We start from the raw sequence: 15,631 nt of genomic DNA, 5'->3' as shown, positions 1-15,631 counted from the left end.
CCAACATCCGCACAATCTTGCATCGAAATCTCTTGTCAATTTTTCTTTTCCATCCACATCTAGGGAGGTTAGCCACAGTGCCATGGGCTTTAAACTTCTTGATGACACTGCACACGGTAGACACAGGAACATTCAGGTCTTTGGAGATGGACTTGTAGCCTTGAGATTGCTCATGCTTCCTCACAATTTGGTTTCTCAAGTCCTTAGACAGTTCTTTGGTCTTCTTTCTTTTCTCCATGCTCAATGTGGTACACACAAGGACACAGGACAGAAGTTGAGTCAACTTTAATCCATGTCAACTGGCTGCAAGTGTGATTTAGTTATTGCCAACACCTGTTAGGTGCCACAGGTAAGTTACAGGTGCTATTAATTACACAAATTAGAGAAGCATCACATGATTTTTCGAACAGTGCCAATACTTTTGTCCACCCTCTTTTTTATGTTTGTTGTGGAATTATATCCAATTTGGCTTTAGGACAATTCTTTTTATGTTTTTTCATTTAAGACAAATTAAATGAAGATAATAATACCAAAGAATTTGTGTTTGCAATCATTTTCAGGAAGAAACTGAGTATTATCCGACAGAATTGCAGGCGTGTCAATACTTTTGTCCACAACTGTATGCATGTATGTAGTATTTTTTTTTTTTTTTTTTTTACATTCAACACATTAGCCGGATGAAGGGACTGCTACTGTCCCATCATTGGCTAATGTGTCAATCACTGTCATTGTAGCAGGCATAGCCCGAAGGGACTTGTCCCATCGGACGATGCCTGCACACAGGCACAAAGACCCCTGGCAGCCGGCACAGACCCCCGGCAAGCCCGCACAGACCCCCGGCAAGCCCACAGACCCCCGGCAGGCCCGTATGGACCCCCGGCAGTCCGCACAAACCCCCGGCAGCCAGCACAGACCCCCGGCAGGCCCGTACAGACCCCCGGCAGGCCCGTACAGACCCCCGGCAGGCCCGCACAGACCGCGCATCATGATGTGCACAGACCGCGCATCATGATGACATTTCAGCAGCCAATCACAGCCACAACAGTGGCTCATTGCATTATGGGAACTTCCGATTCCGGTATCCAATATTGTAAAAATATCGGTACTCGGTATCGGAATTCCGATACAGCGAATATCGTCCGATACCCGATATTTGCAGTATCGGAATGCTCAACACTAGTAATGAGCAAATGTTCTCTGATAAGGTGTTATCTGAGCATGCTTGGGGGCTAATAGAGTGTCTTAGACATGTTCAAAAAAATATCCTTAGAGTTTTTCTCACAGTGCTAGCGGGGATGTCACAGAGATCACTGCAGTTCTGCCCGGCTGGGAACGGAGTTTCTCTGACCGGACGTAACTTCTATGACATCACCACCGGTCTCTGAGGCCGCGCTTGCAGCAGTTCAGTCATCAGTGTTTCTCAATCTGGACGGTCACATCTTGGCACCTTCCAGGTTGAAAATAGTTTATCCCCCAGTCATGGATTACAGCATGGGACAGAACAACGGACAGGTATGGTATATTGTTGCTTTTTTATTTTACTTTTATTACAGGAGAACAAGGGCTTTGCTGGAATTAGGCGTTTAAATAAAAATGGAAAACTGTTTAGTCTTAATAGAAATATAGGACTTTATTCTTGCTGTGTCTATTTACCATACAACTATAGGATTAGTAATGGATAGGTGTCTTATAGACGCTTCTCCATTAATAAGCTGTGGGCTTGATGTCACCTGTCACCTGACAATAAAAGGTGACATCAACCCCACAAATATGAACCCCACTTGCCACCGCTAAAGGGCAAGTGTGAAGAGCTGGGTAAAGCGAAAGAATTGTCGCATCTAATAGATGTGCCTTTTCTGGGCAGCTGCGGGTTGCTATTTTTAGACTGGGGGGAGCAATATCCACGGTCCCTTACCAGACTGACAATAAATGCCTCCAGCCATCTGCTTTAGCAAGGTTGGTTGCCAGAAATGAAGGGAGATCCCACACCATTTTTTTTTTAATTATTTATTTAAATAATTAAAAAAACAGCTTGGGGACCCCTCTATTCTTGATACCTAGCCTTGCTGAAGCTGACAGCTGAGGGTTGCAGCCCCAAGCTGTGAGTTTTTCTGGCTGGTTAGCTAAAATACAGGGAAATCCACAGTTTTTTTTTTTAAATTATTTATTTACAACGCAGGAGCGGCTAATGAATACTCCCATCCGCCGCTCCTGCTCTCACTGTAATTAGCAGTAGTAGGTGTCGGATGATGGGATCAGCTGACACCAGTGACTAGAGGTAAGCTTTATACCTCCGATCACAGATAAGCCCTCCCGCTGTCTTTCGACAGCGTGGGAACCCACGGCTCTCTGACTGGCGGGGATTATTTCTCCGCCGATCAGAAGCAATGTTTGCCACGCTGCCATGAACAAGACAACATGACAAACACCCAGTGTTTGGGTATTTGAACCCTGTCTGCATAGCCTTTGCTGATTTTTAATTATAGGGGGACGCAACGTCATTTTTTGGGGGAGTCCCCATTTTAATAGCCAGTAAAGGCTAAGTATACAGTTGTGAGCTGATATTAATAGTCTGGGAACCTCCATGGATATTACCCCCTTCCCAGGCTATAAACATCTGCCCCCAGTCATCCGCTTTCCCTCTGCTGGTTACAAAAGTTATGTGGGAGCTCACGCCATTTTTTCTGCAAAAATAATCTTTTATTAAATACATGTACAGTAATTTGCACACACACTGTACTAATTTCATTTGTAAATGACATCTATATTCTGCTGATTCTATTTCTATTTATTGTATGCAATCCATCTCTTCAATACTGTCTGCTCCTGCATTGATTTTACAGAACACGGCAGATGAATTACCGGCTTTTCTTCTATCTCTCTATGCAATATAAATACATATTATATATATTCTGCTCAAAAAAATAAAGGGAACACTATCTCAGTTGCAACAGGCTATTTGTCTTCCCTTTATTTTTTTGAACAGTATATATATATATATATATATATATATATATATATATATATATATATATATATATATATATATATATAGCTCTGGCAAAAATTAAGAGACCACAGCAAAATTTTCAGTTTGTCTGATTTTTCTCTTTATAGGAATATTTTTGAGTACAATGTAAATTGCTCTTTTATTCTATAAACTACTGACAACATGTCTTTGAATTTCCAAGCAATACATTTTGTATTTATTTTCAGAAAATGAGAAATGGTCAAAATAACAAAAAAAATGCAGTGCTTGCAGACCTCAAATAGTGCTAAGAAAACAAGTTCGGAATAATTTAGAAACAACAATACTAATGTTTTAACTCAGGAAGAATTCAGAAATCAATATTCTGTGGAATAACCATGATTTTTAATCACAGCTTTCATGCGCCTTGGCATGCTTTCCACCAGTCTTTCACATTGCTTTTGGGTGACCTTATGCCACTCCTGGTACAAAAATTTAAGCAGTGGATACAGCTTGTGACTATCCATCCTCCTCTTGATTACATTCCAGAGGTTTTCAATGGGGTCCAGGTCTGGAGATTGGTCTGGCCATGATAGGGATTTGATGTGGTGGTCCTTCATCCACACATTGATGGACCTAGCTGTGTGGCATGGTGTATTGTCCTGCTGGAAAAACCAGTCCTCAGAGTTGGGGAACATTGCCTGAGCAGAAGGAATCAACTGTTTTTCAAGGATAACCTTGTATGTGGCTTGATTCAAACGTCCTTCGCAAAGATTAACCTGCCCAATTCCAGCCTTGCTGTAGCATCCCCATATCATCACTGATCCTCCACCAAATTTCACAGTGGGTGCAAGACACTGTGGCTTGTACGCCTCTCCAGGTCTACGTCTAACCAATAGACGACCAGGTATTGGGCAAAGATGAAAATTAGACTCATCAGAGAAGATTACCTTACTCCAGTCCTGTACGGTCCAATCTTTATGGTCTTTGGCAAACTTCAGCCTGACTCTCCTTTGCTTCTCATTGATAAAAGGCTTTTTTCTACCTTTACATGACTTGAGCCCTGCCTCTAGGAACCTGCTACGAACTGTTCTTGCCATGCACTTCACTCCAGCTGCCATTTGCCATTCCTTTTGTAGGTCATTTGATGTCATTCTGCAGTTGCTGAGTGACATTCAAATAAGATGATGGTCATCCTGGTCAGTGGAGAGTCATTTTCACCCTCTGCTGGTCTGTAGCTTTGTTGTCCCCAATGTCTGCTGCTTGACCTTGTTGTAATGGACTGCCATCTTAGAAATATTTAGGATGGAGGCAACATGACGCTCACTGTATCGTTCTGCTAGTAAAGCCAGAATTAGCCCTTCTTTTCCTCACTCAAGACATTTCTTTTCATCTCCTTTGGCATGGTTAAAAGTTATTTTTTTATTCCTATTACTTTTGGGATATTACTAGCACTTGTTTTGCCATCCAGCTTGTCCTATGATTGTGGACACCACAGCAGGGTTTTTTATACTTTCCTTCATTAAATAAGATTTGGTTCTGGTGATCACCTAATCAGAAGCAAATTAAGTAGAATGAGGTGTACTCTGGTTGGAATTCGACTGACACTGGAATGGAATGGCTGTCAGACATGTAGAGATGGTGATTTTTATAAAACTGTGCAGTGGTCTCTTAATTTTTATAATTTTATATAGTACGCCACTCACTTTATACCTATGTGGAGTGGCTGGCTCAGTTTGACTGATAATGTTGGATTTAATACTGCGTTCTATCATTATGTACTGCGTCATGACCATCCCCGCTTGATGTCTATACCTTATTCTTTTTGCATGTATCTTTTTCACTTATGTATTTATGTTTATAATTTCTTATATTTTAGTACCTGAGGAAGGTCAACTAGACCGAAACATTTTTTATTTACTACCATATGCTGGGACTGCATTAAAAATTAAAATATATTTCTCATTTATCGAGTGCCAAGTAATTACTTATTTTTTCATGGCAGTCACAATTTAGTAAGATGGCAGAGAAACATTGTAATACTATTCACCTGCAAATTAACACCACATCTGCAGGTAAATAATGTTTTCCAAGGGTGACTGGTTCTCTAGAATTGTATACATTCCAATCAGCAATTTCCAGCTTTTCTTTATTACCTGGCAGCTATCTTTTTGAACATGTCATAAGCATTTCCGAGGTTGGGGTCCAAGTCTTTAAGGAAATTATCGAACGTTGACTCATAACGCTTATATATGTCATCACCAATTGTAGCTAGTTTTTTCCCCAAAGTGTCTATGTTACTGTGGAAAAGGAAAAATAAAATCAATCTTTATGCATTTTTTTTTTCTCATTTATAAAACACACATATGATAATTATATTTATTTTATTTGTTAGGAAAAAGGGTTGTTTAATGACACACATTAAAATATGACTATTGTACACCATCACCTTCCGATTCTAAAAGGTCTCACTGCTATGACCGTCACTGTGTGCTATCAGATCCAGGCAGCCACATTGGGACCATTGGAAAAAGGTGAGTGAAGCCAACATGAAGTGACACATAATTTCCAGATACAACTGCCATTTCATGCTAGTGACGGGTGGGATTTTACTTGTGACCCCAGAATGTATTTTTAACAAGTGGGTTCTTTAGAATAACAGGTGTAGTGACAAATTATATCACTGCAGGCCAATATTTCATGCTTTCTGTTTTCTTCTATGAGCACTTGGTATACAGTGAAGCCATATTAAAAAGTTGGCAGCAATAATTTAGATCAGTGGCGCCTAAGGAGTGATGCAGGTGTGTAGAAGAGACAATCGCCAGTAGAGAAAAGCTCCTGAGAGTTGGCGCACATCACAACTATGCATAAACTGATCAACACAAAAAAAATCACCAGCAAAGGTATTATGTCCGTTTTATGGAGTTTGATGTGCTGATTCCTAAAATATGCTTAGCTTTGCTCTATCACATAAAGTTTATGAGATAAATGTATATTTGTTATTACGTTATTTCTGCATTTTCAATGTATGTTTTTTTTCCTATGTTATTCACATTTCTTAGCTTGTCTTACTTAATTGTGAATTTTCTTACAGGGACAACATCAGTAAAGGTTTTAGTGAGTTTTATGGGAAGGAGTATTGAGAGTGCAGTCAACCAATGACTGCTTCTCGGAAAGTCATATGTTATTGGGAGGAGCTAACTTATGAGGCGGTAAGATTTGAGTCAGTCAGAAAAAGCTGGTGATGGCAGCAAGGACTGGTATTTGAGACTCTGACAGGAGACAGGACTCTACAGGAATCTGAGCCCTGCCACAGGGAGATAGAAGGGAAGGCAGCTTTCGACACTGTTGACCACCATCTCCTACTCCATAGTCTCCAGTCACTAGGCATTAAGGACACTGCTCTCTCCTGGTTCTCTTCCTATCTCTCTGACCGCTCCTTCAGTGTTTTGTTCGATGGCTCCACGTCATCTCCTCTTCCTCTCGCTGTCGGAGTACCTCAGGGCTCACTCCTTGGCCCCCTTCTCTTCTTTCTCTACACGGCCCAATTGGACAGACCATCAGCAGATTTGGCTTTCAGTACCATCTTTATGCTGATGATACACAACTATATACGTCATCCCCCAACCTTACCCCCGGCTGTACTACAGAAGGCCAGTGACTATCTGTCCGCAGTCTCCAACATCATGTCTGCTCTCTATCTGAAACTTAACCTCTCAAAAACTGAACTTCTGGTCCCGCCATCTACTATCCTCCCTAAATCTGACATTTCCCTCTCCGTGGGTGGCACCATAATAACACCCCGGCAGCAGGCACGCTGTCTGGGTGTTATGTTTGACACCAACCTCTCCATCACATCCCATATACAATGTCTTGCCCGCTCTTGCCGCCTACACCTAAAGAACATCTCCAGAATTTGCCCTTTTCTCACCATGGAAACAACAAAAACCCTCACTGTAGCATTGATCCACTCCCGCCTGGATTACTGCAACGCTCTATTAATTGGCCTCCCCGCTACTCGACTTTCCCCTCTCCAGTCCATACTTAATGCCGGAGCCAGGGTCATCTACCTGGCTAATCAGTACTCGGACGTGTCTGCTCTTCGCCAGTCCTTACATTGGCTGCCCATTCATTATAGGGTCAAATTCAAAGTACTTGTTCTCACCCACAAAGCTCTCCACAGTGCAGCACCCCCCCTACATCTCCTCCCTCATTTCTGTCTATCGGCCTAGACTTTCGACTAACCTCTGCACTAATCCGCACCTCCCACTCCCGACTCCAAGACTTTTCCCGCGCTGCGCCAATCCTCTGGAATGCTCTACCACAAGAAATTAGGACCATCCACACTTTGCACAGTTTTAGGCGCTCTCACAAAACGCATCTATTCAGAGCAGCCTATCACGTTCACTAATCAGTCATTTTATGTGCAAGTGTGAGTATGTAGCCCATTCACTATCTCTGTCCCCCACCTTATCAAGATGGCTGGACCATCATTGTAAATACATCATTGTAAATACACACCTGTACTTTGTATCTCCCCCACCTCATTTTAGATTGTAAGCTCTCACGAGCAGGGTCGTCTAATTTTGCTTTAATTATTGTATTGTTAACGTTGTTACTTATGACTTGTGTTTTGAAACTGTTAAACTGTAAAGCGCTGCGGAATATGTTGGCGCTATATAAATAAAGATTATTATTATTAAGGCAGCGGACAGCCGCCATTGTGAGAGGATTTTCACTGCATTTCTGGAAAGGCAAGTCGCCTCAGAGGGATGAAAACCACTCAGTCACTGAGGTGTAACTGAGGGTCTCCACGAAGAGAGAACCTGAAAGCAGCCAATATCACACTGAGAAACTGCCGATCTGCAAATGTTCATCTGTAAGGAATAGGCTCACCCTTTTACCTCACAAATGTATATAGTTATCTCCAGGAAAATCAATTGTAAATAAAAGCTGCCTCTATCATCTCTGGGAAAATATCTACATATAGTCGGTCGGCTCATCGTGTTTTTTTTTTAGTTTGTCACCACCATTGAACTGAACTTACTCTACTGTTTGATCTGATTTAAAGGAGAAAAATGCCCCGACAGTGTATCAATCATCCGAACAGATTTTGCTGTGTGTGTGGTTCTTTTACACCAAAAGGCCAAGTACGTTCAATCACTCATGATAATAAAAAGATGAACCAGATGTACTTTAATTGTCCACTTGGACAAAAGCTGGGCTCATCACGTGATATGCTCAAGTTGTTCAAAAGGTCTTCGTGACTGGTGGAATATGAGGAGAGTGGCTATGACATCTGCTGTTCCCATGATTTGGAGAGAACCCAAAAATCATAGTTATGACTGCTACTTTTGCTTTGTCATACTGAAGGGCTTTTCTACAAAGAACAAACATAAGATTAATTATCCTGAACTTGAATCTGTGATTAGGTCAGTTCCACATGATGGTACCTTGCCAGTTCCTGTACCTGGATTGGATGAAAATGAAGTAGAATCTGAAGACTATGGAGCTGAAGCTACTGGTAAAGACATGGAGACCTCAAGTCAAGATGAGTATGTACCTGAGGGAGCAGCTAAGCAGCCAGAACGCTTTACTCAACATGAATTAAATGATCTCATCAGAGACCTTTCATTGTCAAAAGATAAACTTCTTGCATCTAGGTTGAAACAGAAAAATCTTCTTTGTGATGATGTCAAAGTGTGTTATCATCAAAACAGAAGTAACACTATAACACAATTTTTCACAGTTGATGGACCAATGATGTACTGTAACAATGTGAATGGCCTCTTTGAAGAACTGAATCAAGAGTATTTTGTTGCAGATTGGCGATTGTTTATTGGCTCATCCCAAAGAAGTTTGAAAGCAGTGTTGCTTCACAATGGAAATATGAAACCATCATTTCCTATGGCTCACTCATGTCATCTAAAGGAAAGTTATGAAAAATGTCAGTTGTTTTGGATGCTGTACAATACAAGCATCATCAATGGAATATCTGTGGAGATTTGAAAGTGATTGATCTGCTAATGGGAATGCACGGAAGAGTCACAAAATATTGTTGCTTCTTGAGTTTATGGGACCGTAGAAATACAGTACAGCATTATGTTTGCCATGATTGGCGACAGAGAAACATCTATGCTCCATCTAGAGACAATGTTCAGCATAATCCATTAGTTGCTCCAAAAAAAAAAACTTTTTCTACTACATATAAAGTTGGGATTGATTAAAAACTTTGTGAAAGCCATGGAAAAGACAAATTCACAAGGTTCAAGTACATTTCACAGAAATTCTCCAGCATTTCACCAGCAAAACTGAAGGAAGGGGTATTTGTTGGTGTTCAGATCAGAGAGCTTATGATGAGAGATGATGTGTTTGCAGGAACTCTAAATAATAAGGAATTGAGATCTTGGAAAAGCTTCAAGTGAATCTGTGAAAACTTCTTAGGGAAAAAAAAAATCTCCAGAATATGTTGAAGGAGTTGAGGAACTGCTAAATGCATACTAGTGTCTTGGATGTTGCATGTCTCTGAAAATGCATTTTTGCATTCACATTTGGATTTCTTCCCTCAAAATCTTGGGGATGTAAGCGATGAACAATGCAGTTTCACCAGGACATTAAAGTAATGGAACACCACTACCAGGGTTTTTGGAATGACTCAATGATGGCAGATTACTGTTGGATGTTATATAGGGACAACCCTGAAAAACCATATCAACGACAGACTAATGTCAAGCATTTTTAATTTCTGCTCATATTTTGATTTCTATTTTGCATATAAAATTATTTTGGTTCAATAAAAACGGTTTTGTAAGGTGAAGCATATTTTTCTGATATGTAGATTACTGTTTTATGTTGCCAGTATACTTCCTATACTTTATAATAGTAATGCTGCTCCATTGAAACTCTACGTGCTACAGAAAAACTATAAACATTTTTGGAAACAGGACAAAAAGATGATTCAGAAAAGCACAAAGTCACCTGCGATGATTACACAAATTATTTTTCGTAGACCTGTGAAAGAAAATCTTTGTGGCATTGATAAAGTTAAAGAGAACAAAAATAACAAAATATTAAAAACACTTAACCCCTTAACGACCAAGCCATTTTGTAGGTTAGGCCGGAGTCACACTAGCGATTAAATCGGACGAATGCAATGCGATAAAAAAATCGCATTGCATTCGTCCCAATGTTATTCTATGGGGCAGCTCCCATCATCCGATTTTTTTTCTGAACGTTTCCTCGGACCGAGACGATCGCAGCATGCTGCGATTGTCACCGATTTTCGGATCGGTCTCGCCAATGCAAGTCTATGGGGGCGATAAAAAATCGGATTACAACGGACCAGATATGTGAGTTGCGATAAAATCACACCCGGTGTCCTTTACAAAAAGCCGGCAATTCATTTAGCAATACAGTAAAATCACACTGACCAGTTAAATAAAGAAACGAAAGAATATTATATATATATATATATATATATATATATATATATATACACACACACACACACACACAATTCATACAGTTCTTCATAGCAGAATAGCCACTGTAACATTTGCCGGCTTCTGTAAATTCATTCCCCTACCCGACATGAAATGACACATGGTTTACATATAATTAACCATTTAATTTCATGGTTTTTTTATATGTCTATCACTAGAAATTAGATGAGGGTTTTTGTGTAAAATTTTGGAGTTGTAGCTGTTAATTTAAGGGGTTAATTCATTGTAAAAAATTGCGGGGAATTCCGCTGATATCACTGAGGCTGCAGGGAGTCCCCGCAATTTTTTACAATGAATTAACCCCTTAAATTAACACCTACAACTCCAAAATTTTACACAAAAACCCTCATCTAATTACTAGTGATAGACATAAAAAAACAACATGAAATGAAATGGTTAACTGTATGTAAACCATGTGTCATTTCATGTCGGGTAGGGGAATGATTTTACAGAAGCAAATGTTTCAGTGGCTATTCTGCTATGAAGAACTGCATGAATTATAAATATATATATATGTATTCTATGTGTCTTTATCTATTCTTTCCTTTGTGTTTGAAAACCTGTCATAGGGCTCCATTAGATGTCCATTTTGCAAGTCTGCGAGAAAATCTCGGCAGATGGATGTCAAACGGATGCTTACATGCGAATAAAATCGGTTCTACGCTGGAAAATCGGATCACAGACGGAGCCATGGTGAAGAAACCTTTGTGCGATTTCGGACCGTTAAAATCGGACCGATTTTTTAATCGTTGTGTGTGACTCCAGCCTTAAAGTCCAGGCCTTAATTTTGAAATCGGACCACTGTCAATTTATATGGTTATAACTCTGGAACACTTCAACGGATCCCACTGGTTCTGACATTGTTTTTTCGTGACATATTGTACTTCATGCAAAAAAAACCCTGTTTGGGAGAGAAGAACAGACAATTTGCGGCGCCCTAAGTGCGTAAACACAATATTGTAGTCTTTAAAGGGTGCACAATTTTATGCACTCACCTGATAGAAGACTAATATAGCTTTGGATTATGTATCCTCAAAAATCCTTCCTTTTGGGATACTTCTCAGAAGACAGGGCTTGCAGCTTGCCTCGGGTGGATCAAACTGAAAGAGCCAGGTTCAGGCTCACACAGGATGAGTAAATCAAGAAAAACACATCCAGCCCATAAACGGCAGCGCTTCCCAGGACTCACATCCAAAGATGATATTCCATATTTTTTATTTTATTTCATAGGTTAAAAAAGAGATACAACGCGTTTCAGATACAGTGTATATCCTTCATCAGGTATCATAAAAACACAGTACAAATCCTAATAGTATAAAATTCAGTTACACTTATATATAGTAGCAACCTTTTATCCCAGTCTCAGAAACTTGATTTAGGGTGTGGACCAAGTTCAGGAACACAGTTCAGGAACACACCCACTGATTGATCCAACCTTGACAACATGGATGCAAGACAGAAAAGAAAAAAAAAAAAAAAAAACCCTAAAAGGAAAAAAAAACCCAGAGAGAGAAAAAAAAAAAAAGCAACGTTCAAACTCTCTCTATGATATCATTCAATCCATTTGGATATAATGTTCCCAGACGATATATCCAAAACGTTTCTTTCCGGTTTAAAAGAGCATTCCTATTTGCAACACCAGAGGGTATCTGCTCCACCGGAGTTACTGTTATGTTAAAAATTTTGTTATGTTTAATTAGTAGATGCCTTGAGAGACTATGTTTTAAAAAGCCATTTTTTGCTCTATTTCTGTGACCATTAATGCGTGACCGCAGTGTCTGCACAGTGTGTCCCACATATTGCAAACCGCAACTGCATGTGATTACATATACAACAAAATCACTATTACAGCTGAGTCTTTGTGAAATCTCAAAGACCTCACCAGTACTATTACATTTGATGGTTTTAGCCCCGTGATCTAGGATCCCACAGGTACAACAATTTTTAGAGGTGCATTTAAAAACTCCGGTTCCTTGAGAAACACCACATAAAATTTGATCCATACTTTTTTTTTATAGTTTTTTCCTTTTGAATCCAACTGTTTTTTTAATTTACTGGGGGCCACCAAATTTTTCAAAGTTTTCCTCCTTCTATATGTAATCCCTGGTTTATCAGGGAGATGTTTTCCCAAAACAGGGTCACGCTTCAAGATATACCAATATTTTGAAAGCACAGTTCTTATTACTTTATTTCCCCTATTGAATGTGGTCACAAAATTCAAATTTCCAGCGAACAACACTTTTTTCTTTACCAATGGTCAAATTATCCCCCTTCCTATTTTTTCCTTTTAAACATTCCTCCTGTGTTTTTACTTTGTTATCCCTATATGCACTAATTATCAAGTTTTTTGGGTATCTTCTTTCCTTAAATTTTCTTTTTAGAATTTTAGACTGAGCTACATAATCAGATTCTCTCGTACAATTCTTTCTTATACGAAAAAATTGGCTGTGGGGTATATTAACCTTCCACTTCTTGTAATGTGCACTGTTAAAATCTAAAAAGCTGTGTGAATCCACCTTTTTGAAGTGGGTTTTTGTAATAATTTTTTCCCACTATGGCTGATCTCTAGATCAAGAAACACCATTTTTTCTTTATTAATTTATGATGTAAAGGTAATCCCCCAGGTGTTATTATTGAGCTCCTTTATTAACTGTGCCGCTTCCTCCTCTGTCCCCTTCCATATAATAATCAGATCATCAATGAAGCGCTTATAAAGTCTTATTTTGTCATTGAAAACAGGCTTAGAGAGTGACGATGAGGACTCGAATCGCCCCATGAATAAGTTTGCGAAACTTGGCGCGACCCGAGTCCCCATCGCAGTGCCGAGCAACTGTAAATACAGTATGCCTTCAAAAATGAACACATTGTGTTCAAGAATGAATTTGAGACCCTTTAATAGAAAATCTCTTTGTTCAGGGAGCACACCCAAAATCTCTATTTAATCCTCATCAACACAGAGGACCAAATATAGACATTTTTTTTTCATTAGTATCTGAAGAATTTAGGAAGTGGGAAAATAATAATAAAAATAAAATTGAAAAGCATGGAATTGGGAAAAAAAACAAGGTAAAAAAGGAGAACAATATCTCTAAAAGAGAAAAAGTGGCATTGGAGAATTTGAGAAAAAACACAGACAAGCTGATAAAGGGGGGGGAGTAGTTGTGCAAAACAGATCTGACTATTTTGAGGAAGCTTTGAACATATTGTCTGATATGAGATATTACAAAATTTTAAAAGAAGATCCCACACAATGCTTTGTCCGGGACTATCACCATATGATCAAGGAAGCATATGAGAGAAATATTCTTAATAAAACAGAAAAAAAGTTTTTAACAAATTCTGCGCCAACCATGGCGTTATTTTATCATTTAACAAAACTGCATAAGAACCCTGAAAGACCACCTGGCAGACCGATTATATCAGGAATTGGGTCTTTGACTTGTCACCTTTCTCATTATATTGACTTGTTTTTACAAGATCTGGTAAAGTCTCTACCTTCATATTTGAGAGATTCCACACAATTAATCGAGGAACTGAGGGATATTGAATGGGAAGAAAACTATTCCTTTATCTCGTTGGATGTAAATTCATTATATTCCAACATAGATCACAAAATGGGGGTAAATGCGGTGGGTTTTTATTTAGCAAAGACAGAGATGCTCCCTGAACAAAGAGATTTTCGGTTAAAGGGTCTCAAATTCATTCTTGAACACAATGTGTTCATTTTTGAAGGCATACTGTATTTACAGTTGATCGGCACTGCGATGGGGACTCGGGTCGCGCCAAGTTTCGCAAACTTATTCATGGGGCGATTCGAGTCCTCATCGTCACTCTCTAAGCCTGTTTTCAATGACAAAATAAAACTTTATAAGCGCTTCATTGATGATCTGATTATTACATGGAAGGGGACAGAGGAGGAAGCGGCACAGTTAATAAAGGAGCTCAATAATAACACCTGGGGGATTACCTTTACATCACAAATTAATAAAGAAAAAATGATGTTTCTTGATCTAGAGATCAGCCATAGTGGGAAAAAAATTATTACAAAAACCCACTTCAAAAAGGTGGATTCAAACGGCTTTTTAGATTTTAACAGTGCACATTACAAGAAGTGGAAGGTTAATATACCCCACAGCCAATTTTTTCGTATAAGAAAGAATTGTACGAGAGGATCTGATTATGTAGCTCAGTCTAAAATTCTAAAAAGAAAATTTAAGGAAAAAAGATACCCAAAAAACTTGATAATTAGTGCATATAGGGACAACAAAGTAAAAACACAGGAGGAATGTTTAAAAGGAAAAAATAGGAAGGGGGATAATTTGACCATTGGTAAAGAAAAAAGTGATGATCGCTGGAAATTGAATTTTGTGACCACATTCAATAGGGGAAATAAAGTAATAAGAACTGTGCTTTCAAAATATTGGTATATCTTGAAGCGTGACCCTGTTTTGGGAAAACATCTCCCTGATAAACCAGGGATTACATATAGAAGGAGGAAAACTTTGAAAAATTTGGTGGCCCCCAGTAAATTAAAAAAACAGTTGGATTCAAAAGGAAAAAACTATAAAAAAAAGTATGGATCAAATTTTATGTGGTGTTTCTCAAGGAAACGGACTTTTTAAATGCACCTCTAAAAAATGTTGTACCTGTGGGATCCTAGATCACGGGGCTAAAACCATCAAATGTAATAGTACTGGTGAGGTCTTTGAGATTTCATAAAGACTCAGCTGTAACAGTGATTTTGCTGTATATGTAATCACATGCAGTTGTGGTTTGCAATATGTGGGACACACTGTGCAGACACTGCGGTCACGCATTAATGGTCACAGAAATAGAGCAAAAAACGGCTTTTTAAAACATAGTCTCTCAAGGCATCTACTAATTAAACATAAAATTTTTAACATAAAAGTAACTCCGGTGGAGCAGATACCCTCTGGTGTTGCAAATAGGTATGCTCTTTTAAACCGGAAAGAAATGTTTTGGATATATCGTCTGGGAACATTATATCCAAATGGATTGAATGATATCATAGAGAGAGTTTGAACGTTGCTTTTTTTTTTTCTCTCTCTGGGTTTTTTGTTCCTTTTGGGTGTTTTTTTTTTTTTTTCTTTTCTGTCTTGCATCCATGTTGTCAAGGTTGGCTCAATCAGTGGGTGTGTTC

General features: G+C 39.0%; 1 protein-coding gene across 1 annotated transcript in view; it reads right to left on the bottom strand.

Annotated features, from left to right (window-relative positions):
* Positions 1-15,631, bottom strand: part of BAK1 (BCL2 antagonist/killer 1) — a 332,433-nt gene that overhangs the window by 40,240 nt on the left and 276,562 nt on the right. Inside the window, exon 4 of the mRNA XM_073575607.1 lies at positions 5,125-5,268. Within this exon, the coding sequence (XP_073431708.1) occupies positions 5,125-5,268 (144 nt within the window). The remainder of the gene's footprint in view (positions 1-5,124; positions 5,269-15,631) is intronic.

This window comes from Dendrobates tinctorius, unplaced genomic scaffold, assembly GCF_039654945.1.
Source record: "Dendrobates tinctorius isolate UK_male_01 unplaced genomic scaffold, ASM3965494v1 ptg000045l, whole genome shotgun sequence".
Classification (NCBI taxonomy): Eukaryota; Metazoa; Chordata; class Amphibia; order Anura; family Dendrobatidae; genus Dendrobates; species Dendrobates tinctorius.
Note: the sequence above shows the minus strand (reverse complement) of the source record. Positions and strands in the feature narration are given on the sequence as shown.